Below are 18224 nucleotides of genomic sequence, written 5' to 3'. Positions count from 1 at the left end.
GATGGAGAAAGAGCAAGCGACTGGACCTGGCAGCAGCGACGGGGAGGGAAAGACCTCAGAAAGGGAACTTCACATGTCTGGGCATCCGCCGGCGTCTCCTGGTTGGTCAGCTGGCACATCCCGCCAGACCAGATGGGGTTAGCGTAACTTCCGTACCTGACTAGTGGCTCCACTTCCCCAGTGACAGGATCCATAACATCATACCAAATATGGTATAGCGCCGAAATAAAGCACGTTTAGTTCCTGATCGGCGATGTGGGTCGTCTCCACTGGTATAATTACGGCCTCTGATTGGTATATAGAGGAGTAACAATTCCGCCACCCCAGCCAATCAGAGGCTGGCTGCGCTTCATTCCTTCCGGCGACCTGGAGCTTCGGCCAATCAGCGTGGGCGTCGATCGGTGCTGGATTGCGCGTTCTGCCGGCAGTCAAACAGACAAACAGAATACGCAAAAAGAGAGAAACAACAAAAAAAAAAAAGACAGGTACGGAGTAGACGGGGCTGGAAAGGGAACGACTGTCCACCTGCAGGACTCCGAAATGTAACAACGATGACAGTGGCAAGTGACGGTGGGAGTGACCAGGAGCAGCGGGCGCGGGACATAATAAGGCTCCTCAGCTCCGACTGTTGGCGCGTCAAAAGCGTTACAAAAACACCCCCACAAAACGCCCTCGGCTTGAGGTCTGTCGCATCATCAACGCTCCTCTTCCAGAGCACTGGGATCCAACGGTCTGGCACACAGTCTGTTCAGCGCGATCCCAGAGGTAAAAACTATATGCTCATAGTTACATAGTAAACTGGAAATGTCGCGGAGTTGGGGAGCGTGCACGAAAGGCTCTCCGCGCTGCTGAAACCTGGAGAAACTCGAAGAAGGGCAGCTGATGGCCCGGACTTATGCGAATCATCCTCGCGTCACGGTCCACCCTGGGGAGATCCGATCGGCATGCCCCGTGCTCACTCACGCAATAATATCGTATTAATGGGGAATAACTCCATACAAGAGTGTTGTCCTATTAAAATACGGAGTTCTCTCTTTTTGATGTACGAACCCATCATCGTGAGCAGACGTCTCGTGGCATGCTTTAAAGCGCGACTTCTAAAACTTCCTTCTGGGTTGATCTGTCAGCCGGGATGGAATGCCCTCCAACTCCAACTGACTCGTTACAAAGGCGACGACATAGACATGGATCCATTATGCCAAGGCCGGAATTAATGATAGGAGAACTCGAGTGATCAGCCGGAAAGTCCTCGATGACGGGATTGTTTTGCAGAACGGGCGGAGACATGCATCCCACCATGCACTCAAAATGGCACAGGGATTGGACGGCGGCCCTTTTTTTTTTTTTTTTCTCCTTCAAAATACCCGACTTCTCGAAGAAAATGCCGTCAAGACGCGGATCTGTCGGGCAGCCAGAACGTCAGGATGACGGGTAAAGACACTCCATCGGCGACTGTCAATCGTGTTATCTACTAGTGCGATCCTGCGAGGGGAGATTCCACGGGGAAAAAAAAAAAAAAAAAAAAAAAAAAAAAAAAAAAAAATGAAAAAAGGGAGGCGGGGTTGATGAGAGAGCAACTGTCAAGGTTCCCAGGAAGATCCGCTTTTTCCAAGAGAGAGTTTCGGGCGATGAAGGGAAGAAAAGGCCGGCCGAGGGGTAGTCACGATCACAGCGAGAAGGCGGCGATGGCTCATCTTTTCTGGATGTTTTACGATACGGGAGCACTGCGGGATCAACGCTGCTGTCTTCATCGGATTAAGAACTCATACACAAACAATGGTGTCTCCATCTCTGTTTGAGCCCGCCAGCAAACAGACTGCTTGATGTCCTTTTTTTTTTTTCTCCTTCGACGGCTAATGAAGGAAGCAAAAGGGAAAAAGTGGACACACACACACATTATGCATGCATATACATACATAAAGACGGATGGAGAATTTCGTGGAATAATCGTGGGATGTCGCTGTGTGGTGGTGTGAGTACGGAGCGTCTCGTCAGAGCTGGTTGGGTGTGTGAACGAGTTACCCCGCCGTGATACCCCGCCACGAAGCTCTTGTCTGTCCCGGCAATGGGTTGAGGTTGAGGTACGGAGTAACTGGGGGACGTCAACAAGGGGCGTGGCCTTTTTTGTTGGCGGTGCTGCTTTTACGCCAGGAGCTCTTAGCTCCGTCCAGCGCACACCACATCAAAAAATGCCCATGATTCGCTTTTTCTGAGCTCTTCGATGTTCACGCCTCCTCCAAAAAGAGCCTGCGGCCAATCTCTACGGAGTACAATGATCAGAATATATAAGTTCGTACAGTGCTGGGCGTGCAGCATTCTTCCTTTCTCTGATACCCATCTCCTTTGATGTACCCTTATCGATCAGTTGTCCCCAGTCTTGCCTTTCAGCAGGGTTCCCGTCAAACGCAAGGTTCCAGCTCAGAGGAGTCGTACACAGTGGATGGATATGATCAGTAGGCCAAGAGAGCCACCAAAGCCAGAACTCGAGGAGAATACACTGGCGACAATGGCAGGCATGGAAAAAAATTGGAATCGGTACATCCGCCTGACCTGCTTTCTGCTTGAAGCCTTCTTACCTTGACAAGGTTCGTTCAAGAATTGAAGCCGACCCCATTGTACTGGGGAACCCGCCCCTGCTTTATGCTTAGTCAGCCCGGCGCCGATTTCCCCCCCCCCCCCCTTTCCCTTCGCCCTCTATATTTGTACGCTTTCGAGCATCTGATCTTGGACCATCTTCCTCTCGAGGACACACATTGTACATTACTCATTGCATAGAGAGATCAGTCACTTGTATGATAGCTAGATCTCATGGATATGTCTCTCCACTCGCTATTGCCTCGCCGGCCTCGCTCTTTTCCCCCTCTTTTTCCATAGCTTCCCTCACACACGTCATTGGGCAGTATCCTCTACGATCCGTCTCACTAGCTGGGACACACATATTTGCCCACTTCACCGTCACTAGCTCGAAAACGTGGACTTGAATGTTGTCGAAGCATTTCTATGATGGTACCTTGAAAATCACAACGTCGTATCCTTAAGTGGCTTCCTCGTCAGAGTTCGATACTGGAGGATCTACTATTGTTACGAATCGAATCATGATTTCCCCTGGACGCTGAAGCGAGAAACAAAGAATGCATGTGCTTGAGACCCCATTTGTTGATCCTCGCTAACACTCCTTCCAGTTAATCTGCGGCACACTCAAGGTGCAGTACGACCTTCAAGAGACGATGAGATTTCAGCCACCAATCAATGCGGACGACCTCATCAGCAACATTTACTTTGATCTTGCCTACTCGGATGTGGACTTTCCGACTGAACGGCGAAGCGCACAGCATCAGACTGTGCGTAAGATGATGACTGCCACAAGCGCTCGGCCAGATAAGGGAATTTCAATGAATGGCCAGCATTCACCCGACAGCCTAAGTCACTCTTTCATTATCTCCTTCGAGGCATGCGAGGGTTTGCCCGCCAGTGATCCATTCGTTCCTGATGTGTCACTCCATGCAGTAACTCCAGTGCCCCTTCCAAGCATCAGTAAGAGAAAGAGCAGCAAGATAACTGACTCTGACTCTCTCTCTAATAAAAAGAATTCTGTATTCAAGTGAAAGACTTGCTACACGTGCTGGGGTGCTCCCGATTTTCAAAAATATTGCTCTTTCTGTAGTCATGCTCCGGCCTGGTGCTATTAACTTCTGAACCACCACAGGAGATGGATAGCTTACCTAGGTATACTTCTGCTAAGCCAGGAATAAACATGAGTGCTTCATAGTCGCCATAAACATTGCTGGAAGCAATGGAAGAAGAGATAAAGAAGGTGAAAAGGTCTAGGGCAAATTAAAATTATAGCTTTCAGTGGGAGGTAGTCAGGGAAGGGGTGGCTTTGAACAAGTTGAAAAAAAGCGGGAACAGCAAAAGCGTCCTCAGATTTCCCCAGGGCATTTTTGGCAAACCACATTGCCAACTGACCAGGGCATTTCAGATTTCCCCACGGCATTTTTCCCAAGCCCCAGGGCAGACCACATTTCCAACTAAGGCCACGCTTTTGCTGTTCCTCCAGGGCATTTTTGCAACCTCACAGCCAAGTTCAAGCCGCTCCAACATCCCTAACCAGGTCACCAGGCATGCCTTTGATGATAGCCTAAGCCTTGGTTCGCATCCTGGGAACCAGGAGCTAATGTAATGTGGGGGTGCAACCCAGCCTGACAAGTAGGGGAAACGGGAGCGTATAACAAATAGCTAGTATATTCCTTATGTACAAAGAGGAAACGTTGAAGAAGGAGAAAAGAACGAAGGATAAAAGATGTAAATAAAAGCACCAGCGCAGTTCTAGGTCATGTGATAACGGATAAACTCCAGTTTATCGAAGGATAGGGCTATCCTTCGGACAACTTGGTGGACGACTTGGCGGATGACTTGGCGGATGTCGAGGGCAAACGCCTGAGAAACTGATAGAGGGCCTAACCTCTTACAGCTAACCACATGTCAATTCTCTTTTTGTACTGCTTGGAACGGTCTCATTCTGCCCTGTTCTTGCAGTTTTGTAACGATTATTTTCACAAGTCAGCTATCATAGCTCCTGACGAGAAACAAGAATATATCCCTCCTGAGACTTTTCTCTTACCTCAATTTCTGTCATAGTCCTTATACCTTCTCTGCAGAGCATTGTTGCAACTTGTGTAGGATATAATGGAAAGCCGGGAGATATCGATGGAGAACTCGCTGGCGTAGAGATAGCGGTTGCTTCCATGGCTGAGAAATAAATTGTCTACCACCCGGTTTACAAGATATTCACGGAAAAAGTAAAGGTGTATAACCCTGAAAACGACTCATCGCCTATGTCTTGTGCCGGATAATAGCATCCACAATCCGAGCGCTGTGACCGAATGGGATCCACGAACGAGACAATCCGTTGAATATTCGCTGGAATGTTGGTCAGGCGCCTCTAGCCCACGGATCGTAGTCGCGACTCAATTTCCATCTCGAACCTCTCTTTTCCATACAGCTCCTCACGAAGGACTGCCATCTTATCCGTTCCCGGGGGGAAGTCAGACTCAAAGACAGGCTCTCCTGCCCCTCGCATATTGGCAAGCACGGATTGTCGAAAATGCCATCGGAGGAGCTCATCTGATACATGATTAGGGTCGGTTGGATCGCGGCAGACGGGATCCAGGATTCTTCCATCAATGGTCATGTCGTCAGGGAAGAATGAGATGATTTTGTAGCCATCCTTTGCCATGTTAGCAGAGCAAACAAGTTAAGCATCCTAAGCACCTACATCTGGGTTTATAGAGAAGAGATACTGGTCGAAAAGATTGTGCAAAGACGCGTCCATGAGTAGACCATTCTGAGTTGAGTTGATTTTGGATATGCCCACAGCATCATCCATGTTTGTTACCCAACGCCCATAGTTGAATTCACACCAGAGATTCTCACATTCTAGTGGAAACACATGCGCAGCATGAAATGCTGGCCACATGTTCAATTGGATTAGATTGTTGACTCGTCCAGATATAACGCATTTCCGATCTCTCGCACGGACCCCACTGCGGAATTGATCCTCTCGGCCTGAGGAAGAGTAGGCGATGAGTCGCGCCACCCATGGCTCATCGTTCAGATGAAGGGGTCCTAGATAAATAAGCTTAAGTGCCCTCTGTGGATTATACACGTAAAAACACAAACCTGTGGAGGAGATGTCATAATCTCCAAGCTCAACCGGGTCTTTTGAAGGAGTAATGATCCGATCCGACATTCTGTGCTTGACAGTAAAAGGTTGTTCCACAATTAAAAGTATGTTGGTAAGAATCCCAATCATGCTTTCTTCAGTGAGAGATCCTTTCTGGTAAAATCCTCCAAGGCAATCCCCTGTCAACGCATTGTAAAAGTGAACGTTCCGGAACGTAGCTCGGCCCGTGGACATGGTGGATCGGGATACGTAGTGCTCTATTGAGAAAGAAGATGGAGGATGGTGAGCCACAAAGCTCTTGGAGGAGAACACAGGAAGATGTTGTTATTTCAAAAAACACGAGTTTTTTTTGGTTGGAACTTCGAGAAGACTGAAGACTATACAGGGTACGCCGTGATTAGTTTGGGAGACCTAGGATGGCCAAGCGACGCGAATTGGCGATTTGACACCTTACCTGATTCAGGCGGCGCTAAGCCCTGTGGGGCAACCCCTTGATGCTTCTGTGTGCTGGGGTGTGACCACTCAGAGGGACCCTTCTTCAACGCCGTTTTAAGCCTAAATCCATCCGCGTGACCCTCCCGATTGCCTACGCTTTACATCCATCAACCTCGATTCTTTCCGCAAATTTTGTTCCACTTCAACTTTGACTGACCTTGTCTGCGAACTGTCAGTGAGCTACCTCTGCTTGAATCCTTTTCCCGTCCCTTCTGTCTGCAGTCCCAAGCAACTCCGTGGCAAGTGCTGTATCTACTGATGCGCGGCCCTCGTCCGATATCGACAACGAGCAATGGAACCAGCGGTCAGATGCATGAGAGCATATATCCTACGCGAATTGAAAGGTGTCATGCAAGAATAGTTTCCTGAGTACAAGCAGGTCCAGCCGGATTTTGGGCTTTCTGCCAGGTTGCAGATATCTCAAAATTGCAGTTTCTCATCCAGAAGGTTCGCCTGGCAGGGGTTCATGAGATGAAGGAACTTGTGCACGGGTCACTTGAGTTTGCTATTGTGCATCCAGCATCAGCAATCACTCAATGTAAAGCTAGTCTAGGAATTATCCTTGCACTTGTAAGAAAAGTTCTCGCCAGCTGATCGTCGTCCTAGGGCAACAATGTCTCAGTCCATTGCATGGTATTTCACAATCTGCTACATCCAGGCTTCACAGTGAAGCAGCAGTTGAAAAAGTTTGTTTCATACACCCAGTGCTTAGTGAAATTTGGTGACACCTCCTGTAGTGCAAAGAGAGTGACAGTGAAATGTGTGTGCTTGTGCAGACAATGTTGATGCTGCTCATATTTATCCATCTTACCTCACCAAGGCAGCTGGACAAGAACCATTTGCTATTTCAGATTTCTGGAAGCTCCTTTGATGCTTGTGGGAGGATGACTGCATTAAGAGGTGGGAAAGGGCCCTCTTCAGCGATCCACCAAACCACAGTGATGCAAAAGATTTGATAACTCTCTCCCCTGGAGCCCACACTCTCTGAGGAGCTGGCCATTTCACCCTTTGTCCTGTTTCAGTCTCCTTGGATCATACAGAACTAAACCTTGAGTTTTATTGGCTACCAAAACAAAGGATTGAAAAGAGACTATGTAGTTGATCTCCTTGACAAGCTGGAGACATCCCAGAATTATTATAATGAGAAGTACTACATTCTGGCTATCAATACTGGCATGACGGATGACCAAGGCAGACCCATTCCACGTGCTCTAAGGTCAGAAAATCCTATAGCTTCAAGAGTAGCATTCTCATTTTGAGAGTTTCGATTTCATGCCGCACAGTGATTGCAAACGTCTCCTGGAACCTGGAATTTGAGTGTTCCTAATACGCTTCCATGAGGGCAAGCTCCAGATATCTTGGATGCTTTTGCCAGGCCCTCCGGCAATCAAGCGCCAACCAGGGCGCCATTGCTGGGAACAACTCAAATTCGCCACAGAGCTCGTCGATGGCATATATCATTCTCCAAACGGGCTCACGCTCAACCAGCTCTCGCTGGTGGTAATGCATGGTGTACAATATTACCACCATTGCCTCCGGGTTGGGAAGCTCAAGCAAAATCTGAGGTGTCCATCCGTGAGATCTGCGCTCTAAAAACACCAGAGGGACCCTTCAAAACTGCAGCTGAAACCCAGCATCGCGCTTCTTTCCCGGTGGTGTGATCGTTCAGTTGACCGCAGACACAGCGCAGCCGTGCGCCCAGCGTGTCTCACGCCTCCCCGGCCACCAATGATACCTGGGAAGAGGGAGGGAAGTGGGTGGGAACGCCGTCATGGGCAGGTCGATCTAGCGGCGCAGCGTGCTCGGGCGAGGGCCGCGGTGGACGTAGTCGCATGTGGGACGGCCGCGGGAGAGGGATCCGACCAGGGTTGGCGGGAGGGAGATGAGGGGAAAGAGAGGAAGACGGAAGACGGGCAGAGGTCGTCGAAGCGGCGCGAGGAGGACGGTTTTTATATCTCGAGGAGGCGGCGCGAGGCACCTAACCCGATCGGGCACGCTATACCGGAACAGGAAATTGAGTGAGTCCACAGAGCACGGAGTACACTTAGGCTTGCCCGGGAACCCCTGGAAAACCACCACGGCCAATATGACTGGGCGAGAGCAGCGTGGACATGCAGGAGTCAAGACAAATGGAACGGGCACGCGAGGATCAACCTCTCAGGGCACACACACACAGAGCGCGGATAGCTTCCCGCTCCCGACGTAAATCGCCATCCATGTGTCTTTGGCTGATCGATGAAGAGACCAAAGGTGAAGCCAAAGAACGGAACGACTCGAAGCACTAGCTAACCAAATCCATTGACTAACTAACTTAATAATGTCACTGGCCTACACGAGGTTCGCCTGTCAGGCGTGCGTATGTGTTGGCGGTTTCCACTTCACTTTCCCGTGGTGCGGGGCTTGCGGGTGAGTTATCCAGATGCCTCACTCATCGTGACGGTCCAGCGGCAGCACCGGTTAGCAGCAGCATTAGCAGCAGCAAGCAGCAGGGAGACGGCAAGCAGTGCTTGCTGCTGAATTTGCACTGATTTCATTTGGCATGCTTGCTGGTCATCGGGACCCGGATCTGAGTCGTAGAGTCGGCGTTTCGTCTCATTCGTGCGATAAGGCCCGTCTTTCTTCCCGCAGCATGCAGAGCTCACTCAGTCCGCAGCCCGACAAATGAGTCCGCAATCCCCGACGATGACGACCCGCCTCGCGGTCTTCGTTGTGCACCGCAGCCAATTCGCGCTGAGGGCGGGCTGCGTGCGGTGGAGCTGGCTGCAGCGTGGCTTCCGACTGGCCCGCGCGAGCCCACACCGCAAATCTCGCCTGCCCGCTGTGCAGTACAAATACTTCCCCTCCTCGCTGCCCTTCTCTCTCTCTCTCTCTCTCCTCTTTTTTTTTTTCTTCACCCACCACTCTCAGGTCTCGTCCGTCTTCCAGTCCAGTAGCAAAAAAAGAAAGCTTCCCACTTCAAAGCCTTACCAGTACAGATCACTATCCCCCAGTGATCGTCTAACACCGCCAAAACGTTTTCCAATCTTCTTCCTTCGTGAGTTCTCCCTGTAGCTGCTTGAAATACAAATCCCCCCTCTCTTCATCTATCTCTTGCTCAACACAATGGATCGCTCACGTTCGCCCTTCCGAGCCGCTTGCTAACGTCTTCAACAGGTGCCACCACCCGTTCAACGGTAGCCGGCGCTCGTCCGCTCGTGGAGGAGCATCGGATTCTCCCTACGTGAGATAATTTCAGACCCGCCATTGACTCGTCCATCTTGTCACACCCTCTCATCGACTCTCGATTCTCTCAATTCCTCTCGAATCTCTACAAATCGAAATTCGCGAACAATGGCTCCACACGCTGACGCTGCTGCCAATGGCTCCGTGAACGGGTCGGCTACCCAATCCAACCTTTTCAAGGTTGAATCCCCCGACGTTGTGTACACCGACAACGAGATTAACACCAAGTACGTCTATCGTACTACCTCCGTCACCCGCACCGATGACGGCAAGTATGTTGCTTCCCCAAAGGAAACCGTCTACAACTTCAAGGTCGACCGCAAGGTCGGCAAGGTCGGCATGATGTTGGTCGGCTGGGGTGGTAACAACGGAACCACCGTCACCGCTGGTATCATGGCCAACCGCCGTGGCCTCGTCTGGGACACCCGCGAGGGCAAGCGCGCTGCCAACTACTACGGCTCCCTGGTCATGGGTTCCACCGTCAAGCTCGGCACCGATCCTGAGACCGCCGAGGAAGTCAACATCCCCTTCCGCGACATGCTTCCCATGGTCCACCCCAACGATCTCGTCGTCGGCGGCTGGGACATCAGTGGAATGAACCTCGGCGACGCCATGGACCGCGCTGCTGTCCTCGAACCCTCCCTCAAGGAGATGGTCCGCAAGGACATGGCCGCATTGAAACCATTGCCAAGTATCTACTACCCAGACTTCATTGCTGCCAACCAGGAGGATCGTGCCGACAACGTCCTTCCGGGCTCCAAGGCCTGCTGGGACCACGTTGAGCAGCTCCGCAAGAATATTCGGTAAGTAGCTGAAGCCTGCCATCCTCCCGGGTTTAAAAAGGGAAGGATAATAGTTTATGTACTCACAAATTTGGTAGGGAGTTCAAATCCACCAATGGTCTCGATAAGGTGATCGTACTCTGGACCGCCAATACTGAGCGTTATGCCGATATCGTGGCTGGCGTCAATGACACAGCGGACAACCTCGTCAAAGCCATCAAGGAGGGTCATGAGGAAGTTTCTCCCTCCACCGTCTTCGCTGTGGCCTCCATTCTTGAGAACGCTCCTTTCATCAACGGATCTCCTCAGAACACCTTTGTTCCTGGTGCCATCCAGTTTGCCGAACAGCACGGAGCTTTCATTGGTGGTGACGACTTCAAGTCCGGCCAGACCAAGATGAAGTCCGCCCTCGTTGACTTCTTGATCAACGCCGGTATCAAGCTCACCTCCATCGCCAGCTACAACCACCTTGGCAACAACGATGGAAAGAACCTCAGCTCCCACAGACAATTCCGATCTAAGGAAATTTCCAAGTCGAACGTTGTTGACGACATGGTCGCTGCCAACCACGTGCTCTACAAGAAGGGTGAACATCCTGACCACACCGTTGTCATCAAGTACATGCCTGCTGTTGGAGATATCAAGCGAGCTCTTGATGAGTACCACGCCGAAATCTTCCTTGGCGGCCACCAGACGATCAGCATGTTCAATGTCTGCGAGGACTCCTTGTTGGCGTCTCCGCTCATCCTTGACCTGGTCCTGCTTGCCGAGGTCATGACTCGTGTCAGCTGGAAGGTCGCTGATGGCGACAAGTTCAAGGGATTCCACAGTGTTCTTAGCGTTCTGAGCTATATGCTTAAGGTACAGTGCGACATCGTCTCTGCTCATATGCAATATCCATGCTAACGTTCGACCTAGGCCCCGATGACTCCTCCAGGAACCCCTGTCGTGAATGCATTGGCCAAGCAACGTGCTGCTGTCACCAACATCTTCCGTGCCTGCGTTGGTCTCCAGCCCGAGTCCGACATGACCTTGGAGCACAAGCTGTTCTAAGCGCTCAGGCGGAAACTGCTCCGAGCTCATGTGATCTGACTCGTCGATGCTTGCTATGCATTCAATTTGTGTCTCTGGACTTTGCAAAGTATTACTTAAGGTAGTTGTCTAGGAAATTCAGAAGTTCCCACTACAGATTAGTGCGAGAGGCTCGCCTCTCTGTTCTCACTCCAGATTCCATGTAAAGAAGTGTATAAGGCTCTCTGTTTGATATCATCTCCATAGAAGGTGATATTGCGTAGAGCCAATTCAAATGGTAAAATAGTTAGAGAGCCGATCAAATTTGGCTGGGCGCTGAAGACCCATTTGCTGGGCATTGATCGTGAGCAGATGGCTTATTGTTTTTCGGGAATATGTTCATACTCTACTCTGTATCAAGTAGGTTAAGGCGGTTGGGATGGAAAATTGAACTCGCCCCCAAAATGATTGCCATTTTGCCCGTCCAGCTGGTCTATGTATTATTATCAGAGAGCTGTAACGTGAAAGTGAGCGCCGATTGGACAGTTCTCAATGGTCTTGGCTTCCTGTTCGGAATTCCCCTTTCCGGAAAGATAACCTTCCCAGAACGATAACTTAATGAGGTTTTGCCAAAATAAGAAAGCAAGCGGCGTTGCTGCGAATATCAAACTTCATTCCCATTTTCAGAAACACTCTCCCCTTTTTAGGAACTACCAGCAAAATTAGAATCTCTGGGAGAATTCGATTGCGATGAATCTGTGTTTGCCCATCAAACACGTGATCTAGATATTTTGAGGTGAAGTCCAATCTGAGCGCTTCCCCCGGTGATCCCAAAAGCTCCCTATTATCAAATGCCTCACTTGCCACAGATAAATAGACAGACAGTATCTACCTGTCGGATCCCCTGGGCTAGTTCTCCCAAAGCTCCCCCTTCCTTGGCTCTAAGATGCTTGTCGAACGCCAGCTTCTGCGAGAGAATATTACTTTCTCTGTGGCCAAGGAGAAAGACGTCAATATTCTCCATCAGTTAAGCTACCGGTCACGACGGGATGAATTCTTCAAGTTTATCAATGAGCGCCGCAGCCTTGCCGCAAAACTGGCTGCTCACCATTTGGGCGTCCCTCCTAAAGCATGTCATGCGGTGGAGATCGACAACTGGATGAGCGGGAGTTTCAATCTCTGCGTTCTCGTCACCATAAAGGGTTTCAAACCCGTGATTATTCGCTTCCCGCTCCCCTACCGTGTTGGTGAAGGCCCTTTTCCGGGGAACAGCGATGAGAAAGTCAAGTGTGAGGCGGGAGCGTACGCGTGGTTGCAACAGGAGTGCCCTTTAGTGCCAATCCCAAAGCTTTACGGGTTCGCTTTGTCAACAGGACAATGTGTAAGCATACCACCAGCCTTTGCCAACGGTGTCGGTTGACCCCATACCCTGACTCTGCGCAGTTTACAGACGTTGAACAATTACCGCTGCTGCCTCGTCTTTTTCACCGCCTTCGTCGTTGGTATTTGTCTTTTGTTGGTCTCCCGGTTCCCACCAGGTTTGTTCAGCATAAACACAGACTTTCCAAGGAACTTCATCCGTATCTAATCATCGAATACATGGAAGAGGGGGAGATGCTTTCAGTGTCAATGCAGGATCAATACGATCGAAAGGAGCTCCGAAAAAACCTTTTTCGAGACCTCTCAAAGATTATGCTAAGTTTGAGCCGTGTTCCTCTGCCGAAAATTGGTTCCTTCGTCATTGATGATAGCGGCTTTCTACGCCTTACCAACCGGCCCCTTACATTCATGCTGCAAGACTTGGAAAATGAAAATATTCCTGTTGACATGCCGAGGGATCGCACCTTTGCAAGTGTTGATTCCTACGTCAATTCCCTTCTTGTCTGCCATGACAACCGCCTTACATATCAGCCGAACGGCATCAGCAGTGGGGGCGACTGCGTCTCCCAAATGACTGCACTTGCTTTGATGAGGACAATACGCCCGGAGTACTTTGACTCAAGGTTAAATCATGGGCCCTTTTTTTTTTCACTGACTGATATTCACGCGAGCAATATCCTCGTTGACGAAAATTGGAATATTAAATCTATCATTGATTTGGAATGGGCCGCCGCCCTTCCGGTGGAATTCATAGGCACACCTCTTTGGCTAACTCAGGAATCAATCGACTGCATCAATGCCGAAAAATATGACCAAATACGACAAGAATTCATGGGCATATTTATTGAAGAAGAAAAACACTGTCCTGCAGACCATGCCATCCAACGGGCATCAACCATGCAAAAATCGTGGGAACAGGGAATATTCTGGTATGTTGCTGGCTTGGAAAGCCCCACTGGGCTTCATTCCATCTTTTACAAGCGCCTCCAGCCACTCTATGATAAGAAACATGCCCAAAACACGGACTTCTTGCTCATGGCTTGTGAATATTGGCGGCGAAATGCGATGGACTTTATCAGATCCAGGATGAAGGACAAAAAGGCGTACGATGAAAGACTTCGGGAAGCCTTCGAAGAGCACTGATCTTGTCAGCACAAAGGTTCTTCGTCGAATAACAGTTTACTCCTTTTCAATCCATTCTTGTTTTCTTTTTCACTTCTCCTTTTTACTTAGATTTTGGATCCTTACTTTGGGTGGGCCTCGAAGCTGCTAAACACTGCTACCTTTCCCTTTTCCGTCATAATCTTTATCATCAATTTTTTGCTGTTGTTGCTGCTGTTTATCCAGTTGTCGTTCCACAGCACGATCCAGAGCTGCGATGGCCTCTGCCTCCCGCTTCTCCTTGGCCGCTCGTCCCGACGATGATAGTTGGATGAACTCCTTGAGTTTTCCTTTTACCCCCACCTGCGCATCTTCAACAACAGGATCCTTGTAATCTGCGGAAGAAATGGAGCGATTGTCCGCCATATCGATAAGAGGGCTGCTAAATCTAAGTTCAACGTTAAATACCTGAATTAACCGATTGTTTACAGTAACTGATCGAATCTAAATGATTCCAGAGCCTCTAGCGGGAATATATTTTATGTGGACAGAAAAATGTCGGTTTTGCCCGATGCTGTGCCACAATTTCGGTTCGGTCGGGATGCTGCATTGACACCAAAAACGTCCTTTAGCCAGGCAGTTGATTCAAGCCTCGTCCTGCCGCACAGACCCTTTCAGAAGCACCAACACACGTCCAATCCGCAATACTTGATGCAGTCCAGGCATGTGGCTTCGGAACTTTTGGAGACCCATCCCACTCCTCCTTCCGTGTGCTAGAGGAAACGGATTTGACAAGTCAGCTCGGGATCAGCCGGTGTGGAATAGCATACCGTGGATTTTGCCTCCCCCTTTTCTTGTCAAGAATATAAAACAGGGTTTTAAGGATTTTCGAGATGTTAGCTGACCGAAACCTAGGGAGATCGGGGCGCCTGTACCCCTGAGCGCTCTAGGCGACATCTAAGGATCGCTTTCGGATCAATTTCGAATCTCAATGAATGGTTGTTAAACAACCTGCGCCTTTCCCTTTCCACTATACATAGACGACCAGATATCATACAGGGCCATAACCAAGGATGGGATGCGGGAGTTCAAGCTTATCATTAAATATTCACGGTCTTCCGTACCCAAGCGATGCTTGTTTCTTAGCATGGCTAATCATTGTATGAAGCTGACAGACTTTGTTCAGCCTAGGATTCGATAAGGGAGAATCTTATTGCAATATCTCTGCTGTTCCACTTTCTCTCTCGGAGACAGTGTCTCGAGGGAAGCGGCGACATTGTTGTACCAGTCGACCTCTCCGCTGTTCCTTGTCTTCTGTTGGCTTTTCTCTTGGTAACACTTGTAGCTTCCACTTCTTCTTGCCCGGCTAATTGATGTACTGTTGCTGCTGTTAGTCTCAGACAGCAGGAATACCTGTAGAGGGTTTCATCACCTCACATTCAAAATGTCTTCTGCCATGAGGCTCCCAATTCCGCGTTTAAATACTCGCAGAATATCTTGCCACAGCACCAGTAGCTATGGAGAACTGAGGCGCCCTTGATTCTGGTCTGGTGGGTTTCACACAGCCAGTTGTAGAATGCCCTTGCGTCCGGGGCCTCCATCTTCTTGATCCACAGCTTTGGGGTCGTGTTGACCTCTCTGGCACAGAAACCGGCTTCAATCAGCGAGGATGGAAAGGGAACAAATTGATGAAGTTGTGAGAACATAATCTGACCATGAGAGTCTGTTCGAGACTGTCCTCTTGCCCCAAGTCTGTAGTGTCTGCATATCATTTTGGAGTAGACCCCACCTTCGCATGGCATTCACGCACTTCTCTGAAGTGACCGGCAAGTAGACCTGATGTACTGTACAACAAGGACACGTAGCGGACTCTGCTGGGTGACCAGCACCTTTTACCCTTGGAGCATACCACCGTCATCACTTGGTGTTGTTGATATTAAAGATGGTGACATGACTCTAATATTTTAGCTTCCAATCTATCTTGAATAATCTTGATTAGCTTATCATGTACAGAGTAGTCGCTTGCGAGATGGTGAAGAGGCGCCCTTGTTGACGAATATATTGCCTTGTTAAACTGAGGTAGCCGGTGACGGGAGAAACCAAAAAACCAAACCATGCGATCTCTGCTCTCATCCCTGCTGGCCTTCCTCTCACTCTCTGCCTCAAAGCCCAACTTTGGCTTCGAACCCCATAACGCTACCATTGATGCAGTTCATGCAGCTTTGTTCTCGGGGAGAGCAACATGTCGGGATATCGTCTCCCTCTTCATCTCCCAGATAGAAACCTACAACCCCCAAGTGAACGCCATCATCACCCTCAACCCCACCGCATTAGACACCGCCGACGCGCTGGATGCCATTCTACGAGGGAAAAGGATTGAAAATGGGGATTTCATGATACCTACAGGCGCTCACAATGCCACCATTCCTACCTCCTCCTCCTCCTCCTCCGCGGCCGCTGCGGCCGGCCTGCCACCCCTCTTTTGCATCCCGATGTTAGTCAAGGACAACATCAACACATTCGACATGCCCACGACCGGTGGCTCCCTTGCCCTTTCCGCTCTCCATCCCAACCACGACGCACCCGTCCTCTCGCACCTGCGACGGGCCGGCGCAATCCTCCTCGCCAAGTCAAACCTGCACGAACTCGCCCTCGAAGGTATCTCCGTCTCCTCGCTGGGCGGGCAGACGCTGAATCCCTATGATCTGTCACGCACGCCGGGTGGCAGTTCGGGCGGGACAGGCGCGGGGTTGGCGGCGGGGTTTGGCGTGCTGGGACTGGGGACAGATACAATGAATTCCGTAAGAAGCCCGGCCAGTGCGTGTGGAGTGGTGGGCATGAGGCCTGGCTGGGGACTTGTAGATACCCAAGGTGTTATGCCAGCGTCATTCAGCCAGGATGTCGTGGGACCGATGACGAGAGGGGTTCGGGATGCTGCAACCTTGCTGAGTGTGATGGAGGGCGGAGGTGTCGATCACTTGTCTGCGGCATTGGACGTGGATGAGGGAAGAACGGATGGGAAGTGGCTGCAGGGCATGCGATTCGGCGTGGTGGAAACGTTCTTCAATCGCACGGTCTCTGCATCTTCCGATCCGGACGTCTCTGCCGTCAACACAGTCATCGAATCCGCCCTTCGCAAGCTCCACGACGCGGGCGCAACTCTCATCCCTATCACCAACTCACTCTACAACTCCACAGACATCCACGCAACCATGGACCTCCAGATCTACGAATTCCAAACCGCTATGGACTCCTACCTCTCTTCCCACCAGCGCACCACCTCTCCAAACATACCCGCCTCCCTCTCTGCCCTCTACGCCCCCGGATCCCCTTTCCTCCTCCTCCCAAACCAATACCCCCAAATAGCCCACTCCCTCCACTCCTCTCCGCAAAACATCTCCTACATAGCCCGTAAACAGCGCATATCCTCTCTTCGTTCTGCCATCCGGTCTACTTTCTCCACTTTCTCCCTGCATGCACTCATATACCCACACCAAACCACCCTCGCCGTCCCGCTCGGTTCTCCCTCCCAGCGTGGGAGGAATGGCATACTTGCTGCGGTGACGCGGTTTCCTGCCATTGCTTTGCCTGCCGGGTATTCGCCGCCGAGTGAGAATGCCAAGGAAGGGGTGCCCGTTGGGATGGAGATTCTGGGTCTGCAGGGAGACGAAGGGAGGTTGTTGGAGCTGGCGGAGAGAATGGAGGGGGTGCTTGGTGCAGGAGGGAGGGTGCCTCCGGTGTTAAAAAGAAAGACGGTAAGGGAGTGGAAGAGGCATGTGGGAGTTCCGGAGGTTGTGCCTGATAGGAAGAATATTCCAAAGGAGTATCCCCTTGGAATCAGGTAGGCATGATCAAAATTTTCATAATATCTCTTGAGAAGGCGGTTGATGTGCATTGGACATCGAACTATGTATTGAAATGGTTTTTGAATATCGATGATATGAAGCAATGTCCGGATCTCCTGCGATATGAAACTGCCGTCTATGCGGCCGTATCTATGCAGTCCCACTGCTTACAAAAAGCAGCCTGAGACAAATATTTGGATCAAATTACCACATCAGCTCTCACATGTTCAACCTCTTAGAACCTCTCAAAACAGCCAGCTTGCCAATTTTAGCACTCCAGCCGAACAACACCGTAATCCTCGCATGTAGCATCAACGTCTCGGTGACGATCAACTTCTCCACAATAGGTGCTTCATCACTATCGCTAACAAGTTCAGCTGGTCACAACAAAGGAGTTGTCGCCATGCTGCTGGGACCGGATCAGCGGGGATGAGAAAAGTACTGCTGTGGGAAGCTATATGAGAAGCTGCCATTTTCCAACACGCAAATCAACCCACTCGCGTGTATCCAGGAAGCCATCTTTTTTTCCACCTCGATAATGTTTCTTTATATTCCCATCTTGTCTCTCGAGTATCTCATTCTTTAAAATAGTCTTGCAATACATTATAGTTTTACCAAAATACTATGCCTTCCCCCCCCTTCAAATAAGATATTTCCGTTTTCAACAGAATCTCGACACCGGATCATACCTAGCATGCTTCAATG

At 50.2% G+C, this 18224-nt stretch overlaps 7 protein-coding genes across 7 annotated transcripts; 4 read left to right on the top strand and 3 right to left on the bottom strand.

Annotated features, from left to right (window-relative positions):
• Window positions 1-4750: 4750 nt before the first annotated feature.
• D8B26_005062 (uncharacterized protein) lies at window positions 4751-5236 on the bottom strand (the record flags this gene model as incomplete). Its single annotated transcript, XM_066124703.1, has 1 exon — window positions 4751-5236. The coding sequence occupies one exon, from the start codon at window positions 5234-5236 to the stop codon at window positions 4943-4945; it is 294 nt and encodes a 97-aa protein (XP_065980784.1). The 3' UTR covers window positions 4751-4942.
• A 27-nt stretch (window positions 5237-5263) lies between these two features.
• D8B26_005061 (uncharacterized protein) lies at window positions 5264-5917 on the bottom strand (the record flags this gene model as incomplete). The annotated part of the gene is made up of 2 exons (XM_066124702.1): window positions 5264-5625; window positions 5680-5917. The coding sequence occupies 2 exons, from the start codon at window positions 5915-5917 to the stop codon at window positions 5264-5266; spliced, it is 600 nt and encodes a 199-aa protein (XP_065980783.1).
• A 2800-nt stretch (window positions 5918-8717) lies between these two features.
• On the top strand, window positions 8718-9111 carry D8B26_005060 (uncharacterized protein; the record flags this gene model as incomplete). Its single annotated transcript, XM_066124701.1, has 2 exons — window positions 8718-8776; window positions 8832-9111. The coding sequence occupies 2 exons, from the start codon at window positions 8718-8720 to the stop codon at window positions 9109-9111; spliced, it is 339 nt and encodes a 112-aa protein (XP_065980782.1).
• Window positions 9112-9349: 238 nt separating this feature from the next.
• INO1 (Myo-inositol-1-phosphate synthase) lies at window positions 9350-11235 on the top strand (the record flags this gene model as incomplete). The annotated part of the gene is made up of 3 exons (XM_066124700.1): window positions 9350-10203; window positions 10281-11043; window positions 11101-11235. The coding sequence occupies exons 1-3, from the start codon at window positions 9509-9511 to the stop codon at window positions 11233-11235; spliced, it is 1593 nt and encodes a 530-aa protein (XP_065980781.1). The 5' UTR covers window positions 9350-9508.
• Window positions 11236-11924: 689 nt separating this feature from the next.
• Window positions 11925-14120, top strand: D8B26_005058 (uncharacterized protein). The gene is made up of 2 exons (XM_066124699.1): window positions 11925-12574; window positions 12637-14120. Exons 1-2 carry the CDS (start codon window positions 12140-12142, stop codon window positions 13714-13716), a joined length of 1515 nt encoding a protein of 504 aa, XP_065980780.1. The 5' UTR covers window positions 11925-12139; the 3' UTR covers window positions 13717-14120.
• Window positions 13843-14631, bottom strand: D8B26_005057 (uncharacterized protein; the record flags this gene model as incomplete). Its single annotated transcript, XM_066124698.1, has 3 exons — window positions 13843-14142; window positions 14505-14527; window positions 14580-14631. 3 exons carry the CDS (start codon window positions 14629-14631, stop codon window positions 13843-13845), a joined length of 375 nt encoding a protein of 124 aa, XP_065980779.1.
• Window positions 14632-15788: 1157 nt separating this feature from the next.
• D8B26_005056 (uncharacterized protein) lies at window positions 15789-17519 on the top strand (the record flags this gene model as incomplete). Its single annotated transcript, XM_003066699.2, has 1 exon — window positions 15789-17519. The coding sequence occupies one exon, from the start codon at window positions 15789-15791 to the stop codon at window positions 17517-17519; it is 1731 nt and encodes a 576-aa protein (XP_003066745.2).
• Window positions 17520-18224: the final 705 nt, after the last annotated feature.

The sequence above is a fragment of the Coccidioides posadasii genome, chromosome 3 (assembly GCF_018416015.2).
Source record: "Coccidioides posadasii str. Silveira chromosome 3, complete sequence".
Taxonomy (NCBI): domain Eukaryota; kingdom Fungi; phylum Ascomycota; class Eurotiomycetes; order Onygenales; family Onygenaceae; genus Coccidioides; species Coccidioides posadasii.
The sequence above is the reverse complement of the archived record's forward strand: the minus strand, read 5'-3'. Positions and strand labels throughout refer to the sequence as shown.